At 45.1% G+C, this 18,509-nt stretch overlaps 1 protein-coding gene across 1 annotated transcript in view; it reads right to left on the minus strand.

Moving 5' to 3' along the window:
• The window catches only part of LOC139279609 (mucin-6-like), a 288,296-nt gene that overhangs the window by 239,353 nt on the left and 30,434 nt on the right, over positions 1–18,509 (minus strand). Inside the window, exons 6-8 of the mRNA XM_070898725.1 lie at positions 14,515–14,764; positions 5,249–5,295; positions 3,126–3,203 (exon numbers count right to left, since the gene is read on the minus strand). Of these exons, the coding sequence (XP_070754826.1) occupies positions 3,126–3,203; positions 5,249–5,295; positions 14,515–14,764 (375 nt within the window). The remainder of the gene's footprint in view (positions 1–3,125; positions 3,204–5,248; positions 5,296–14,514; positions 14,765–18,509) is intronic.

Genomic DNA, 18,509 nt, shown 5'->3' on the forward strand with positions numbered 1-18,509 from the left:
AATCGATGCTTTCGGGACATGTCATGCAACGCCCCGAGCCCACACCAGCGAGGCCGACAGATCCCAAGGAGCTGGAGATGCCGGTGGCTTCCATCTCGCCCCCTACATTCTCTCCAAGACGAACACAGCAGCAGCGCTCCAGCTGCCCTCCTGCACAATGTCATGGAGTAGAAGCGGAGGGGGGCAGGGATGCGGTTTGCCATGAAGAGGATGATGGGGGGGCGGGGGGGAAAGAGAGGTGGTGCTGTTTACTCTTCATTAAGTTGTTTCACATAGATTGTTGTGAATGTGACTTGAGTGGTTTCTGAGATAATGCACAAATGTTGGATTCAATTGTTTGCATGTTCGGTCATTTTAGCATGCTGCACTATTCAATCGTCACATTGTTCACCTACTCTTGGTCAGTGTCTCACTTTTACATCATCTGGGGTACCTGCTGAGAAAGACAAATCTCCTTCAGGTGTACTGCTGTCTGAGGAATATCTTGCCGTCCACATATGATGCGACCCATCCTGTCATCAGGCGATTGCGCTACGACAAGGGTGACCAATGCAGGAAGGCTGCCATTGAATGAGAGACAGTTGCACAACTTGGAGGGCACACATTAAGCCTTGCACTTCAGTCCACATTTTTTTAGGTCCAACATTGTGGAGTCCCACCCCTGATATTACATGTTCCTCAGTGACCTTGCAGTCCATTATATATCTTTTTCCATCTTGTATACTTGAAGCTCATGCTGTTCTCACTGTCACATCCTGCCACCTGAAAGAACATTACATGATTTCATTTTTGCCTATATACTTTGACATAAGCTCACACCATCTGTCAATAATTCTGTTCTGCTTGCAATGGTCTAAAAACCCTTATAGCGCATCTCCATGGAGCCTTTACTGTGTTCCGGAACTCATAGCTGCTTCCTATACCACAGCTGCCCTTCAACGGAGTACTTTTCATTTACATCTGTGAAGTCATTCTGTGCAGTTTAAGGTCGATCCTAGAACTCATCCTGAGGCGCTGATAGTGGTGCAGCATATGGAAGCTACCCGGGATGTGCAGCACTGGAGCACTCTGCGCGATTCTCCCTGCCACCGGATTTACAGCCAGCTCAGCCCACCTTTTTGACAGCGGGTATTCTGGCAGGCAGGACACAATCTTAAGAGATCATGCACAAGGAAAATCCCATTTTTAGAGCCTCCAGCATGGGCGTGCAGCAGGAAGTTACGCCGGCGGTACCTCACGGATGAAACTTCCGCCGGATAGGATCTGGGCAGCAGATAGGCAGTACGTCAGGAATCTCTTAATAAACATTTTTTTTTTCTGGCAGTACCTCAGCGGCTGTGGGAGGTACTCTGATCAAGTTTGGGTCCCAAGACTGTAGTATGCTGAGTAAAAGTGCAGTGCTAAGCATGAAAAATATAGTTTTCCATAGTTTCAGGCTCTCTACAGAGAACAACAACTTCTTAGGCAGTCTCTCGGAGTCGAGGATGACTTGCTTCTACATTAACATGAGTTCTAAGGTGGCTGATGAGTCCAATGAGGGATCTAGACTCTGTCACAGGTGGGGCAGGTAGTGGTTGACGGGACGGGTGGGTGGGGTGCTTGGTTTGTCATACGCTTCTTCCACTGTTTGTACCGCGTGCTCCTGACGAAAAGACTCAAAAGTGTTCGGCACCGTCCCGAATGCTTCTTCTCCACCCTGAGTGGTCTTGGGTCAGGGATTCCCAAGAGTCGGTGGGGATGTAACATTTTTTTCAAGGAGGCTTTGAGGATGTCCTTGAAGCGTTCTCTCTTTCCTCCTGAGGCTCGCTTGCCGTGACGGAGCTCCGAGTAGAGTGCCCGTTTCGGGAGTTTTGCATTAAGCATGCAGACAATGTGGCCCATCCATCGGAGGTGACTGAGTTTAGTCAATGCTTCGATGCTGGCCTGAGAGAGAACACTGATGTTGGTACGCTTATCCTGCCAATGGATTTGCAGAATTTTGCAGAGGCAGCGTTGGTGGTACTCTTCCAGTGCTTCGAGGTGCCAACTGTACATTGTCCATGTCTCTGAAGCATAAAGGAAACAGCTGGCCTCCAAATGGAAAACTTAAAAAAAATTTTTGCAGACTCTGAAATTCAGTCTTAATGCTCCAACAAACACTTGAGCTATCAGCTCATTTGAAATAAATTGCTGAACTAATCATAAAAATTAACCACAGAACCTCACTAATCAAACCTTTAATTTAATTGTTAAGGTTGGCCAAAAATGCTAATATTCAATACTTAAGTTTGTAGAGACTATTAAAATAAACAAAGTTCCATTAACCATTGAAATAATAGATGTTCCATTAACAGTACCAAGATTTTCATCCCAATGACTATCTAACTTCATCAACGAATGATGCAAAAAATTTTATGCTCTTAAAATGAACATAGTATGTTTGACTTTAAACCTTTTTTTTTTTAATTGTCAACTTCTAGCATGAAGGAAATCTCCAGGTGTAATATTTGTATACAGTTTGTTTTGCCTGCTCCTGGCTGGTTGGCCAGACATATCACAACAGATATCCTCTCAAGTCCTGGTCAGTCGTCGGCCAGTGCTGCCCCTCTCTTCCAGTGTTGTGCTTTGCTCAGCTCTCCTCCGCCCCCAATACAACAACTTACTACTTACAAGCTGCAGACAAGTTTCCAACAACTCTGTACCAGGTGAATATATTCTTATTCATCAACTTTAACAGTTTTCATTTAAACTGAACTTTCAAAAAAAATGTTCCTACTTTTCCTTTAAATTCAATTTAAAACCAAATGGCCACTACTAGCGACGATGGTCATACATTTTTACATATTTTTAATCTTTCCATCAATAAATTTAGGTCTACTCATGATCAAACATTAAATTCATAATCATGCACTAAGCTAATCAATTAATCAAATACTTTATATCCAGATGTTCCCAAAATTATCCTCCCTCTTTCCTCGTACTTATCCCCTGCTGTCTCAATCCTCATCCTCCCTTGTTCTTCGTCCTTCCATTCCTCGAACTAAACCATCCCATTCTCCAACTTGCTTCACCTGAACACTGCATTTCCTCTCGACTCTCCATTGCTAACTTCACGAACATTCTTTCAAATTGATATTTATAGACACCTGGGATGGGCAACACGTGGCCCGTCAGGCCATCCGAACGGCTGCCTCGAACCCGAGCTCCGTCACCCGCGCGCTCTCCTCAAACCCGCCAAATCTCCCGCGCGAGCTGCGTCACCCGCTCTCCGCGCCAGCTCCATCACCCGCTCTCCTCCCCCCGCCCCAGCGCGAGCTCCGTCACTCGCTCTCCTCCCCCCGCCCCCGCCTCTCCTCTCCTCTCTCCTCTCTCCTCCCCGCACGAGCTCCGTCACTCGCTCTCCTCCCCCCGCCCCAGCGCGAGGTCCATCACCCGCTCTCCTCCCCCCGCCCGAGCTCCGGCACTCGCTCTCAAAAAGTAAACTGCAAAAAAACTCTGTTACACAAAAAAAACTTGCGTCACCCAGTCTGTATAAACACTGCACATGGAAAGCAATAATTGGCAAATGTGAGTAATCAGTTATTTTCGAAACATGAATAAAATTAAATATTATGGTCAGTTTAAGTTTTCAATATTATAATGTAAACCTACGAATGAGACACACTGAGACTCACTGGGATATTCATCCTGCCACTCTGATTACTATCACATATAACGCTTGTTCTATTACCGCAGGAGATTTTAAAATATATCATTGTAGGAATATATTTTCAAACAGTATTATTTTCCAATATTCCTAATTACATATACATAGATAGCAACAATAATGGTTTGCTCCTCTGCCGGTACCCAGAGTACGACAGCAGTGGTGTTCTCATCGCCGTTTTAGACATGAGAGTGGATCCTGGAGCACAAGGACACCAGGTAATAGCACGCAATTGTAGTTCAGACTTTGCGAAGCCTCTCCCGTTGGAGGCCCTGCTACTATTTCATTCGAGCCACGTAGACTTTCAATTCATGTAATTGATCGATCAGTCATTTCATTCATTTAATAACAGAAAATGTTAATATTTTACACTACATTTTGTGTATTTAAGATAGTATCTGACTACCAAGCGCAGGCAGCGGAAAGAGCGTGCGGCAGCCAGTCCCACCCACCCTTTCCCTCAACGACTGTCTGTCCCACCTGTGACAGGGACTGTGGTTCTCGTATTGGACTGTTCAGCCACCTGAGGACTCATGCTAAGAGTGGAAGCAAGTCTTCCTCGAGGGACTGCCGATGATGATGATGACTACTTATGTTTATGCAATGTTCCCTCTAATTTTTTTTCGTGCGCGCCCCCTTTAAATTTGCATTCGCAGTAGCTCTTCCAGCGGCTGGAACTGGTGAGTGGCCTACGCGGGTCCTTGCAATTGGTGAACGACTATAGGCCGCACACCTTAGGCGTTGATGTGCAGCCCTCAACAGCTCACCAAAAACTACTTAATAATTGCCCACCCCTGATATACATACATAATGATCCTGAAATTGCGGTGCCTGCGATAGCATACGCTCAGAGTAGGTCGTTGTATTCCCTTTGAAAGGCCCTGCAACTTCCAGACTTCTGCATGTGTGAAATCTAGAACTTGCGATCTGTCAAGGTGCATCTTAACAGATAATCTGAATCGTCCAGCATTTGCTCACACAACTATAACGGCTGCTAAAATCAGACATAGGATGCATCAGCATAAGGGTATATATGGTTTAAATAAAACATTTAAAAATCCAAAATTATGCACGTACACTTTAAATGAGTTTATGCAAATATTGGTCTGGATTAAGATGTTTAAAATTATTTTTTAAAAATGTAATTTTTATTGAGGTTGGTGCAATGAAAGAGTCTTATGAATAACATTCAGTACATTTATAATCGTTAGAATTCTGTAAATTGTGTAATTATTTGGGGATTCCCTTGCATATCATTAGGAGATTCCCATCGTAAATGATTGCAATGGAGTTCTCTTTTCTCATTGGAGGACCGGGCCCACGTGATCCCAGGGATGCTTTGGAACTGCCTGCGCCCTGGGATCTGTGGGCCATTATGCTGCCGCCGTCTCGAGGGCTGAAACCACAACTCTTCGCAGACTGGGCGCCAGGAGGTAATTTCGTAAATATTTTGTGGGTCGGAGACGTACTCTGGAGGTACGCCTCCGACCGCAATTTCTAGGCCATTATATATCTGTTCAACTATTGTAGAACGCTGAAAAAAATATGTAAAAATGTTCTTACCCTGAGAATTCTGACCAGTGCACTTCAGGTTTCCATTCTCACAAACGCTGTCAAGATAGACATAGAACACCAATTTACTTGCCTTAACAGTGATAAGATTTCTTAGAGGTTCGTTCAAAGCTGAAATGTACAGCAAATAATTTCTATGATGGGTAAGATAATTATAGAGTGTTAACTGTTCATGTCTATAGTACAGGACAAAAAAAAAGAGGTCTCACCTAATGGTGACCTTCCCCATAAAAATCTTATTGATCTTCACCAAAACTTTTTTTTAGAAAAATCCCAAGGTCCAGATGATATTCCTTCCAAAATGCAGGAGGAGATGGTGCAACAGTAATCATAATCCAAAAATTATTGGCAATGAGAATTATATCCAAGGACTAAAGAGTGACAATTGTTGCACCATCCTTCAATATACAGGAATGGGATAAGCCAGGAAATTATCAATTACTCTTAACTCAGTTATGGGCAAACTTCACGCACTGCAAAATCTCCCATATACAGTAGATGACAAGGTTAAATCAAAAATTCACAGATTAAATAGAAATATATGGGCTAAACAATGATAGTCAGCATAGATTTGTAAATCACAGTCCCTGGTTAATTTAATTAAAAAAATTTTTAAGTCACAATGTAGAGGATAAAAAGGAATGCAGTATATGTTGCAGATATGGATTTTAAGAAGGCATTTAATAAGATGCCACATAAGAGACCTGTCACAAAAATTAAGACGTATTAAAGCTGGGTAGAGGACAGAAAGCAAAAATGAGAGGTAAATATTTATTCTTTCAGACTGGGTGCAGATAGTGGTGTGCTCCAGGGATCTGTGCTGGGATCCCATTTGCTTTCCACATATATAAATGATTTGGATATAGTCACAAGAATAATAATATTGAAACTTGCTGATAAGACCGAATTAGGGGCATGGCAAACTGTAGGGCAAAATGCAAGAGATGGCAGACAGATAGGTTAGTGATATGACAGATAGATTCAAGATACGTCAGCAATGATCAGTACATTTTGGGGAAAAGTAGAAAAGGCAAATAAGATGCTGGATTTCATATATGAGACATTAAATATAAAAGCAAGTGAGGTACATTGAATTTGCACAAGATATTGGTTAGAACGAATATTGGGAGCAATTCTATGAGAATGAAGGCGTGGTCTAACTGTCAGATATTGAGCCGCAATATTGTAACCCTCATTTGTTGAGTCACACTTCCTGCGAGAATCACAGAACGATTCATATTGTATGCAATTCTGGTCACTCAATTATAAGTAGAGTTTTAGAGCTCTGGAGTGGGTACAGAAAATATTCACCAGAATACCGGGAATCAATGATTATAGAAGATAGCATTGCAAACTTGGAACTTTTTTCATTGAGCCAGAGAAAGCTAAGGGAATCAAAAGTACAAAAAGTTTTCAGAGAATAACAATCAAAAGATTGTTTCTAGTTGCTGACAAATTGGTAACAATTATTAAACGCCTTTAATTCACAGTAAGGTGAACATGCAGAGTAACGGGTATGATCAGATTCACAGTTCAATAACTGAGCTTTTTTATGTAATTATATAAAAATAATGACTGTATGATGCTACCTCATTTCATTTGGTTGTCTTACTTAACTTAAACAGCATAACTCCTCTGCATTCTGTCCTATAGCCCAGAGTAGAACCGCCTCTTGCTGTAGTCTAATCTCTTGTTCTTTGCAGCCTTTCGCTCTCTGACTGTGGTTTTGGTATGCATATTTCGCATTTGAAAGCCCAATTCCAATATCCGCCTCAGGTCAAAACTGACCAACTGCCCCTCAACCAAAGAGTGGAGTCCACCAGTCTAACAATTACCTATGTTCATATGTATAGAGATTGTTACAACAGCAATGAGAATAGATGTTCACTGAAATATCAACTTATCTTTCATTCCCTCCATCATTGTGGTTCAGAAACCTGATTTGAAATCTAATATCTGCCAGCCCTGCTGTGCAGTGAGTTTAGGCTGACTCCAGGATGGCTTGGTGGGGAGGGGAGATGCCTGGAATGTGTATTTGGATACAGTATGCTGTAGACTCATTAAAGCTCCCTGCAATGTGTAATTTGATCCAGTCATTGTCAGCCAAGCTAAAGGGTTCAAACAAGGCATAGCGCGAAAACTCAAGATTTTTTCAGAAAACGCACAGCGCTAACATTGCCAAGCTCAGGGAACGCACAGCGCTCACACTCACAGGTTCAGAGAAAGCACAGCGCTCACACTCCTGAGCTCAGAGAAAGCACAGCGCTCACACTCCCGAGCTCAGAGAACGCACAGCACTCACTCCCGAGCTCAGAGAACGCACAGCACTCCCGAGCTCAGGGAACGCACAGCGCTCACACTCACAGGTTCAGAGAAAGCACAGCACTCACACTCCAGAGCTCAGAGAACGCACAGCACTCACTCCCGAGCTCAGAGAACGCACAGCACTCACTCCCGAGCTCAGGGAATGCAGAGCACTCACACTCACAGGTTCAGAGAAAGCACAGCGCTCACACTCCCGAGTTCAGAGAACGCACAGCACTAACATTGCCGAGCTCAGGGAACGCACAGCGCTCACATTCCCGTGTGCAAAAATACCGAGTTCAGAGATCGCACATCATTAACCCTCGAGTTCAGAGAATGCACAGCACACACACTCCCGAGTTTATAAAATGCACAACACTCACACTCCTGTGGTCAGAGAACACACAGTTCTCACTGCGAAGTTCAGGGAACACACAGCGCTAGCACTCCTGTGTGCAAAAATACCGAATTCAGAAATCGCACATCATTAACCCTCGAGTTCATAGAATGCACAGCGCTCACACTCCCGAGTTCAGAGAACGATCAGCGCTAACACTATCTAGTTCAGAGAACACACAGCGCTCACTCTCCCAAGTTCACACAACACAAAGCAATAACACTCCAGAGTTCAGAGAATATACAGCGATAACACTCCCGAGTTTAGAGAACACACAGTGTTCATACTGCGGAGTTCAGAAAACACACCGTACTCAGTCCCATAAAATAGCGAGTTCAGGGATCGCACATCATTAACCCTCGAGTTCGGAGAACGCATAGCGCTCACACTCCCGAGTTCGGAGAGCGCATAGCGATAACACTCCCGAGTTCAGAGAGCACACAGCGCTCACACTCCTGAGTTCAAAGAATACAGCGATAACACTCCCGAGTTCCTGGAGCGCAGTGCTAACACCATGGGGTTCAGGGAATGCACTGCACTCATACTGTGGAGTTCGGTGAACACACAGCGCTCACACTCCTGAGTGCACTAATACCAAGTTCAGAGATTGCACATCATTAACGCTCGAGTTCAGAGAATGAATGAACAGGAGATAGTCTAACCACATCCTCTTGACATTCAATGGAATTACCATCGTCAACTCCCCCCACCATCAACATCCTGGCATTCACCATTTGTTATGTAATCAGTAAAGGTTCAAACTGAGTACTGTTAACTAAGTAAGGTACAACTTTGCTTCTGCTTTATTCAGACCCAAAGTGCTTGACTCACAAAATGGCTGGCCTTTTATACTAGAGCAGCACCATATGCGGGCTGCTCGGTGGCCTCCAACAGTGACACCATCTGGTGGCTACAAACAGAATGTACATACATGACAATACTCTTCTCAGATCTTATCACAGTTTTTCACAGGTTGAGACGGACCGGTGCTTTACACTCCCAGGTGGACCGTCTCAGTTCGATTTCGGCCTTGGGTGAATGTGCGGAGTCTGTTGTGGCTGGTGGTAGGATGACTGACTTGTTGGGGGTGGCAGTGGCCATGTATGGAATTGCAAGTCCATTTTTATTGAACAAGTCTGTGATGGAAATTCCGGGTTCACTGATGACCCTCGAGTCCATTGAAGGTTGCTGGTAGGTTGGTTGGTCGTCGACGGTTTCTTCGTCCAACTGCTCTGGCTCATCTGTGCCTCAGCTTTGTTTGATCCATGTGTTTCCTGCAAATATGCCATTCTTGAGCTTAATAACAAATACTCTGCTGCCCTCTTTGGCTATGACCGTACCAGCGATCCATTTGAGACCCTGACCATAATTCAACACATATACAGGATCATTAACAGAAATCTCGCGTGACACAGTTGCGTGATCATGGTACCCTTGTTGATTCTGTCTTCTGTATTCAACATGATTACTTAAATCCGGGTGTACAAGAGATAACTTGGTCTTGAGACCTCTTTTCATCATGAGTTCAGCAGGCGAGACCCCTGTGAGTGTGTGGGGTCTTGTCCTGTAACTCAGCAGTATGTGAGACAAGCGGGTCTGCAGTGACCCTTGGGTTACTCTCCTCATGCTTTGCTTGATAATTTGTACTGCATGTTCTGCTTACCCGTTGGACACAGGCTTGAACGGTGCTGACCTTTATGCCGTTAAGTTTTACAAACTCCTGAAACTCCTGACTGGTGAAGCATGACCCATTGTCGCTCACCACTATGTCAGGCAGGCCACATGTCGTGAACATGACATTGAAATTCTCTGGTTGCCGTGGACGTACTGGATGACATGATTATGCATTCTATCCACTTCGAATAAACATCCACCGCCACTAAAAACGTCTTGCCCAGGAAGGGACCTGCAAAATCTACATGGATCCTGGACCAAGGTTTGGATGGCCATGACCACAGACTCAGCGGCGATTCCACTGGTGCTTTGCTGAGCTGCATACAGGTGTTGCACTGATGCACGCATGCTTCCAGCTCAGAATCAATTCCTGGCCACCATCCGTGGGACCTGGCGATGGCCTTCATCATCACTATACCAGGATGTGTGCTGTATAACTCACGTACAAACTTCTCTCTCCCTTTCTTAGGCATTACAACTCGATTGCCCCACAATATGCAATCTGCTTGAATAGACAGTTCGTCCTTGCGACTAATGTACGGTTTGGCCTCCTCGCACATTTGCTTAGGTATGGCAGATCAATCCCCTGTGAGGATGCAACCCTTTACCACCGATAATATCGGGTCCTGGCTGGTCCAGGTCTTAACTTGTTGAGCCGTGACAGGGGTACCTTCACTCTCAAAAGCATCCATGATTAACATTAAATCTGCTGGTTGTGGTGTTTCCACCTCCGGTGTGGGCAATGGCAACTGGCTCAAAGCATCAGCACAATTCTCTGTGGCGAATGACATAACCATAGGCAGATAATGTCAGCGCCCACTTTTGGATGCGGGATGAAGCGTTGGTATTGATACCTTTGCTCTCGGAAAACCACAAAATGAGTGGCTTGTGATCGGTCTCTAATTCAAACCTCAGACTGAACAAGTATTGATGCATCTTTTTAACATTGTACACACACGCTAAAGCTTCTTTTTCTACCATACTGTAGGCTCTTTATGCATCCAAAAGTTTGTCTAAAGCAGACACGACAGGTTGAAGTTTCCCCAACTCATTGGCTTGTTGTAACACGCAACCAATTCCATATGACAGTGCATCACAGACTAAAACTAAACGTTTACATGGGTCATAATGTACTAGCAGCTTGTTCGAGCAAAGTAGATTGGTGGCTTTCTCGAAAGCTCTGTCTTGCAGTGCGCCCCACACCCAGTTGTTGCCTTTTCTCAATAGCATGTGCATTGGTTCAAGTCAGGTGCTCAATTTAGGTAGGAAGTTACCAAAGTAGTTGAATAGATTCAGAAACGAACGCAGCTTCATCATGTTCTGCAGCTTGGGTGCATTCTTGATGGCTTTGGTTTTCACGTCAATAGGTTGGATGCCATCAGCGGCGATTTTCCTCCCGAGGAATTCGACCTCCGGTGCCATGAAGACGCACTTTGAGCATTTAAGTCTGAGTTCCACTCTCCAAACGCAGTAGAACCTCTTCCAGGTTGTTCAGATGTTCCTTGGAGTCACGACTGGTAATCAGGATGTCATCTTGGAACACGACGGTTCTGGGAACGGACTAAAGTAGACTTTCCATATTTCTCTGGAATATTGCTGCAGCTGAGCGAATTCCAAACGGGCACCTGTGATAAATACAGACTTTTGTGCGTGTTAATGCACGTAAGTCTCTTCGACGTCTCGACCAACGTCAAGACCAGTTTGTGAAAGACTTCCCTCCGGCTAGCGTCGCAAACAAGTCATCAGCCTTCGGTAATGGGTACTGATCTTGTTTCGAAACCCTGTTCATCGTAGCTTTGTAGTCGCCACAGATTCTGACTGTGCCATCACTTTTCAGCACAGGAACAATGGGGCTGGCCCATTCATTAAATTTGACCGGTGATATGATCCCTGGAGTCTGTCCAGTTCAATTTCGACCTTCTCCCTCATCATATGCAGCACTGCCCGAGTTTTATGATGGACGGGTCTGGCATCTGAGTCCACGTGGATCTGCACCTTGGCTCCCGTGAAGTTACCGATAACCGGTTCGAACAGCAAGGGGAACTTGCTCAATACTTGGGCACATGTATCTTCCTCCGACGACAACGTCTTTATGTTGTTCCAGTCGCATCTGATTTTCTCCAACCAGCTCCTGCCGAGCAGTGTTGGGCCATTGCCTAGAACAATCCACAGCGGTAACTCGTGAACCGCACCGTTATACGACACATTAATTTGTGCACTGCCAATCACCTTTATCAATTCTATGGTGTACGTGTGCAGCTTGGCGTTAACAGGGCTCAGCCTGGGCCTCACAGTCTTAGTATTCCACAGCTTATTAAATGCCCTCTCGTTCATGATTGATTGACTCGCCCCTGTGTCCAGTTCCATCGATACCAGTATCCTGTTAAACTTCACGTTAATCAAAATTGGTTTACTCTTGGTTATGAAAGAGTACAGTCCATACACTTCCTCCTCTGGCATCTCAGATTGCGTATCCGGATCCACACTAGCCTGACTCTCATCCACCACATGGTGTGTCGCAGCTTGCTTGCTCATAAGCAGACACTTGAGCTGGAGATGCCCCACTCTCAGACAGTTTTTGCAACTATATTGCTTAAATCGGCACTGCTAGTGCCGATGATTTCCACCACAATGCCAATACATTCCCGCTGGTGGACTTTGGGCAGCCACAGATTTCGCGAACACAGCCGGATAGGCCCTGCCATGTGCCACTCTGCTGAACACCGAATCAATCGCATTTACAGTACTTGCCAATGTTTGGATCTTAACCGATATTTGCTTTAAACTCCTGTCCGTCGTCACACATGATTGAATGATCTGGATGGTCCTTTTTAAATCCAAATCCTCCACTGCCAGAAGTTTGCGCAGGATCACCTCGTGCTTGATGCCGATAACAAAGAAGTCCCCCAGCATATCTGCCAACACCGTCCCGAACTTGCACGGTCCCGCTAGATGTCTCAGGTCGGCAACTAATTCAGCCGCTCTCTGGCCCTCCGATCGAATGTGTGTATAAAACCTGTATCTCGAAATGATGATGCCGTCGTCTGGCTTGAGGTGCTCCCATATCAATGTACACAAGTCCTCGTACGTTTTCTCTGTTGGATCACTAGGCATGAGTAGATTCTTTATCAGACCATAGATCTTTGAGGAACACGGCCCGGCGCCGATCTGCATCGTCAACCCCCTTCATTTTGTTGGCCACAAAGTACTGGTTCAAACGGCTCACAAAGTCTGCCCAATCTTCTCCCTCCACGAATCGTTCTAAAAATCCAATCGTGCTCATTTTGCAAACAAAGGTTCTTGTATTCTCGTCGCCAAATGTTGTGTATGCAACAAAGGTTCAAACTGAGTACTGTTTAACTAAGCAAGGTATAACCTTGCTTCAGCTTTATTCAGGCCCAAAGTGCTTGACTCACAAAATGGCTGGCCTTTTATACCAAAGCAGCACCATGTGCGTGCTGCTCAGTGGCCTCCAACAATGACACCATCTGGTGGCTACAAACAGCATGTACATGACACCATTGACCAGAAACATAACTGGACCTGCCACATAAATAATGTGGCTACAAGAGTAGGTGAGAGACTGGGTATTCTGTGGTGAGTGACTCACCTTCTAATCCCCCTTCACCCACCTCGCCCCCTCCCCCCCCCCCCCCCCCCCAAAGCCTTTCTAACACCGACAAGGCACAAGTCAAGATTGTGATGGAATACTCCAACTTGCCTGGACGAGTGCAGCTCCAGCAACACTCAAGAAGATCAATACCATCCAGGACAAAGCAGCCCACTCAATCGGCAACCCATCCAGCACATTGAACATTCACTCCCTTCACCGCTGGATGGTGGTGTGTACCATCTACAAATTGCACTGCAGCAACTCGCCAAGGATTCTTCACCAGCACCTCCCAATCCTGTGGCCTCTTGCACCTAGAAGATCAATGACAGCAGGCTCATGGGAACACCTCCTGCTCCAAGTTTCCCACCAAGTCACACTCCATCCTGACTTGGAAATGTATCGCTGTTTCTGCATCATCGCTGGGTCAAAATCCTGGAACTCCCCAAGTGGTAGCACTAAAGGAGTACCTAAACCACACGGACTGCAGCAGTTCAAGAAGATGGCTCTCCATCACCTTTTGAAGGGCAGTTTGTATTGGGCAATAAATGTTGGCCTTGCCAGTTCCCCCCACAACCCATAAATGAATAAATTTAAAAAAAAGGATGGACATAATGATCATATGGCACAACTCAAAGAACAGCACGGGAGTCTTTCCTAGTCTCCTGGCCAATTTTAATCCCTCAAGCAACACCAATAACAGATTATCTATTCATTATTGTATTGCTGTTTGTGGAACCTTGCTGTGCGCAAATTGGCTGCCGCGTTTCCTACATTACAACAGTAACTACACTTCAAAACTTTGTTCTTTGTGGTCAACACACAGTCTAATACTTTAGATGCTCCCTATGCTAGCCTAGGAGGAAATGGAAGTGAAAATATGCGGGTGCCACTGATCGAGCTATTGCCATGTTAGAGATTGGCTACAGAAGTCCTTGCAATTGACAGCACAGGTGTGCAAGTGGTTTGTTGCTGACCCAGAGCCTGCACAGCCAGTTGTTCTCGGTCAGTACCAGGTACATATGTTCGAGCCCCCAGATACAGATGGTGGGTGGGGCGGTCTGGCTCTAGCGCCTGCTGATTTCTTGAGAATATGTTCTTTGCTTGTATACCACATTAATCACAAAATAATGTTACTGGGATGCTTTCAAAGTGACCCGATCATTAATTTTAAACTGTCCAGTCAACCAACACAGAAATCTTAATTTTTTGTAACTTTTTATAAGCCAGCAAGTTAGTTGTCTCATTATGAGATCAAATTATTCCACTTACCATTTTCCACCGTAATGATTTATCTCCTGATTGGCATGTGCAGTCAGAGCATTAGCCAGAAAACAAGGACATTCAGCCGCACTGACACATCTTCCAGTATTGTCCAGGTAAGTGTATTCTGGGCAGTTGCAGCCATCCACTGGAGTATCATCAGAAGTGCACTCAAAACCTGGATCAGACAGCGACATACAAGTGCGATTACATGCTCTGGAGTCGTAACTGAAGGTTTGATTGTGAGGGCAAAAAATTTCTGGAAAAAATATCAAGATTTCAAATAATTATTATAACTGTTGATTGATTAAGTGTTCACTCAAATGATATATATATCTTTATTATATTAAACATTAGCTTAAGTTCTTCACTTCCTATGACACATTTACTTCTTATAATATTTTCCTGTCACATCTAATTCCATCATGCAGTTTCCATCACGCTATTTCTGGCTTACCTGCCTGTCACAATTAAACTTGTGTGTTCATTTTACTCAGTGCTGATTGAATGCTCTAACTTTGATCTCCAATTTAAATGGCACTGTTGCTTAATTACCCGAGACCTTCCCCATAATAAGATAGGTGCTGCTGTTGTCCACAAAGCTACCTGCACTGGATTGCCCCATCTCAGTCCCCAACCTTCAGCTCCCGCTATTGCTGCAACCCTGATCAAACAGCCCAACCAGGACCCTCCTTGCAGTGGCAAAGAGAACATTACCAGCTTAAATTCTTCAAGCACTTTCAGTCTCAAGGCCCCCACCCCCCCCTCCGCCCCCCCCCCCCCCCCCCCAGAAAGAACAGTGAACTTTCCCCAGTAACTACCTTTGTAAGAGAGCCACATTTAAATATTTAGGAAACTTGTCAATTTTTATCTGGGGGAGGGGGGGTGGCCAGGTTATGAAACCAGCATGGACCCCTAAGAGAACAATATGTTATTTGGCAGCATGGTCCTACGCTGGAACTTGTGAAGTGGAAAATCCCTGCCGCCCTTCTATGTCACCGATCTTGTAAGAGGCAAGTGGAGTCTTCGCACATTACAAGGCGAATGGATTCCCCAAGGTAATGTTGAAAAACTTCTAAGTTCTATCCCTTCCAGCACCACTGCTGGTGGAGTTATGGCAGGACTGGATCGGAAGTCTTTGGCTCCATGCATTTTCACCGCAGCTCAGCCTATAAATCAACAGGCAAATTCATTTAATATCAAACAGGAAGATAAACTGAACTTGGTACAATATATAGGAATTGCATATGTGGGAACAAGGGTTCAGACTACGTGAGTACCTCAATGTTCTTTCTAGGCTGTCTATAGGACCAGCACACAATGAGTTAAAACAGCTTTTTGCTGAGCATGGGAAGAATTATGTAAGGAGGCCTAAAGCAAATATATCTTCACAGAAAAGGAGGATTAAAAACATTAAAAAATAGGTGCAGGAGTAGGCCATTCAGCCCTTCGAGCCTGCACCGCCATTCAATAAGATCATGGCTGATCATTCCTTCAGTACCCCTTTCCTGCTTTCTCTCCATACCCCTTGATCCCCTTAACCATAAGAGCCATATCTAACTCCCTCTTGAATATATCCAATGAACTGGCATCAACAACTCTCTGCGACAGGGAATTCCACTGGTTAACATTGTGGAATGTGTAAGAGTCACTCAGCCATGTCTGTGATGGTCTGGAATATGTTAGCTTGATCACTTGTGCTTAAGGTAATAAAATAATTAGAAGAGATTGAGAAGAGTTAAGTGCACTTTCTTTTATTCGATCAAGGGATATCGGCGTCGTTGGCAAGGCCAGCATTTATTGCCCATCCCTAATTGCTCTTGAGAAGGTGGTGGTGAGCCACAGCCTTGAACTGCTGCAGTCCGTGAAGTGAAGGTACGCCCACAGTGCTGTTAGGGAGGGAGTTCCAGAATTTTGACCGAGCAACAATGAAGGAATGGTGATATATTTCGACATCAGCATGGTGTGCGACTTAGAGAGAAACTTAAAACTGGTGGTGTTCCCATGTGCCTTCTAGGTAGTGGGTTTGGGAGGTATTGCCAAAGAAGCCTTGACAACTTGCTGCAGTGCATCTTGTAGATGATGCATGCTGCATCCACGGTGGTGGACGGAGTGAATGTTTAAGGTGGTAGATGGGGTGCCAATCAAGTGGGCTGCTTTGTTCCAGATGATGTCAAGCTTCTTGAGTGTTGGAGCTGCACTCATCCAGGCAAGTAGAGCGTATTCCATCACACTCCTGACTTATGCCTTGTAAATGGTGGGAAGGCTTTGGAAGTCAGGAGGTGAGACACTCACCACAGAATACTCAGCCCCTGGTCTGCTCTTGTAGTCACAGTATTTATGTGGCTGGTCCAATTAAATTTCTGGTCAATGGTGACCCCGAGGATGTTGATGGTGGAGGATTCGGCGATGAAAATGCCGTTGAATGTCATGGGAAGATGTTTAGACTCTCTCTTGACATTTTCCAGTCCTCTTTGGATATGGGCATGGTGCTGGAGGATTGGAGGGCTGCTAATGTAGTACCCTTGTTTAAGAAGGGAAAAAGGGATAGGCCGAGTAATTACAGGTTTGTCAGCCTAACGTCAGTGGTGAGAAAATTATTGGAAAAAATCCTGAAAGTCAGGCTAAATCTGCATTTGGATAGGCAAGGATTAATTAGGGACAGTCAGCACGGATTTGTTAAGGGAAGATCGTGTTTGACTAACCCGATTGAATTTTTTGAGGAGGTAACCAAGAGGGTCGATGAGGGTAGTGCGTACGATGTAGTACATATGGACTTTAGCAAGGCTTTTGATAAGGTCCCACATGGTAGACTGGTCATGAAGGTTAAAGCCCATGGGATACAGGGCAAAGTGTCAAGTTGAATCCAAAATTGGCTTGGAGGTAGGAAGCAAAGGGTAATGATTGATGGATGTTTTTGTGACTGGAAGGATGTTTCCAGTAGGGTTCCGCAGGGCTCAGTACTGGGTCCCTTGCTTTTTGTGGTATATAACAGCGATTTAGATTTGAATACAAGAAGTATGATTAAGAAGTTTGCAGACGACACTAAAATTGGCTGTGTGGTTGGGTGCTCTTTGCCTTTCCGTCATTGTTCATGGGTTTGTATGTAACCTTTAGGGCTGCTGACGAAGGGCCGTGCGGCTCGTTGTCGGTCGGCTCAGACACGATGGGCCGAAATTTACGATGCACTGTAAATTTCTATGTGTCTATGTTTCGTTGCCTGGCACCTGCCACTTTTCTGAATGCTGTCCAGATCTTGTTGCATGCGGCATGGACTACTTCATTATCTGAGGAGTTGTGAACGGACCTGAACACACTGCAATCACCAGCGATCATCCCCACTTCTGACCCTATGATGGAGGATGGTTGGGCCTAGGACCTGCCCTGAGAAACTCCTGTAGCGATGGCCTCCAACCACCACAACCATCTTCCTTTGCGACTCCTGCCAGTGGAGAGTTTCCCCCCTGATTCCCATTGAATTTAGTTTTACTAGAGCTCTTTGAAGCCACACTTGGTCAAATGCTGCCTTGATGTCAACGGCAGTCAATCTCACCTCACCTCTGGAATTCAGCTCTTTTGTCCATGTTTGGATCAAGGCTATAATGAAGTCTGGAGTCAAATGGTCCTGGCGGAATCCAAATTGAGCTTTATTGAGCAGTTTATTGGTGAATAAGTGCCACTTAATAGCACTCTTGACATCACCCTCCATCACTTTGCTGATAATTGAGTGTAGACTGATTGGCAGTAATTGGCCGGATTGGACATGTCCTGCTTTTTGTGGACAGGACTTACCTGGGCAGTTGTCCACATTGTCGGAAAAATGTCAGTGTTGTAGCTGTACTGGAACAGCTTGGCTAGAGGCGCAGCTAGTTCTGGAACACAAGTCTTCAGCACAACAGCCGGGACCCATAGCCTTTGCTGTATTGAGTGTGCTCAGCCGTTTCTTGATATCACATGGAGTGAATCGAATTGGCTAAAGGCTGTTTTCTGCAATGGTGGGAACC

Source organism: Pristiophorus japonicus, chromosome 14 (genome assembly GCF_044704955.1).
Source record: "Pristiophorus japonicus isolate sPriJap1 chromosome 14, sPriJap1.hap1, whole genome shotgun sequence".
Lineage (NCBI taxonomy): Eukaryota > Metazoa > Chordata > Chondrichthyes > Pristiophoridae > Pristiophorus > Pristiophorus japonicus.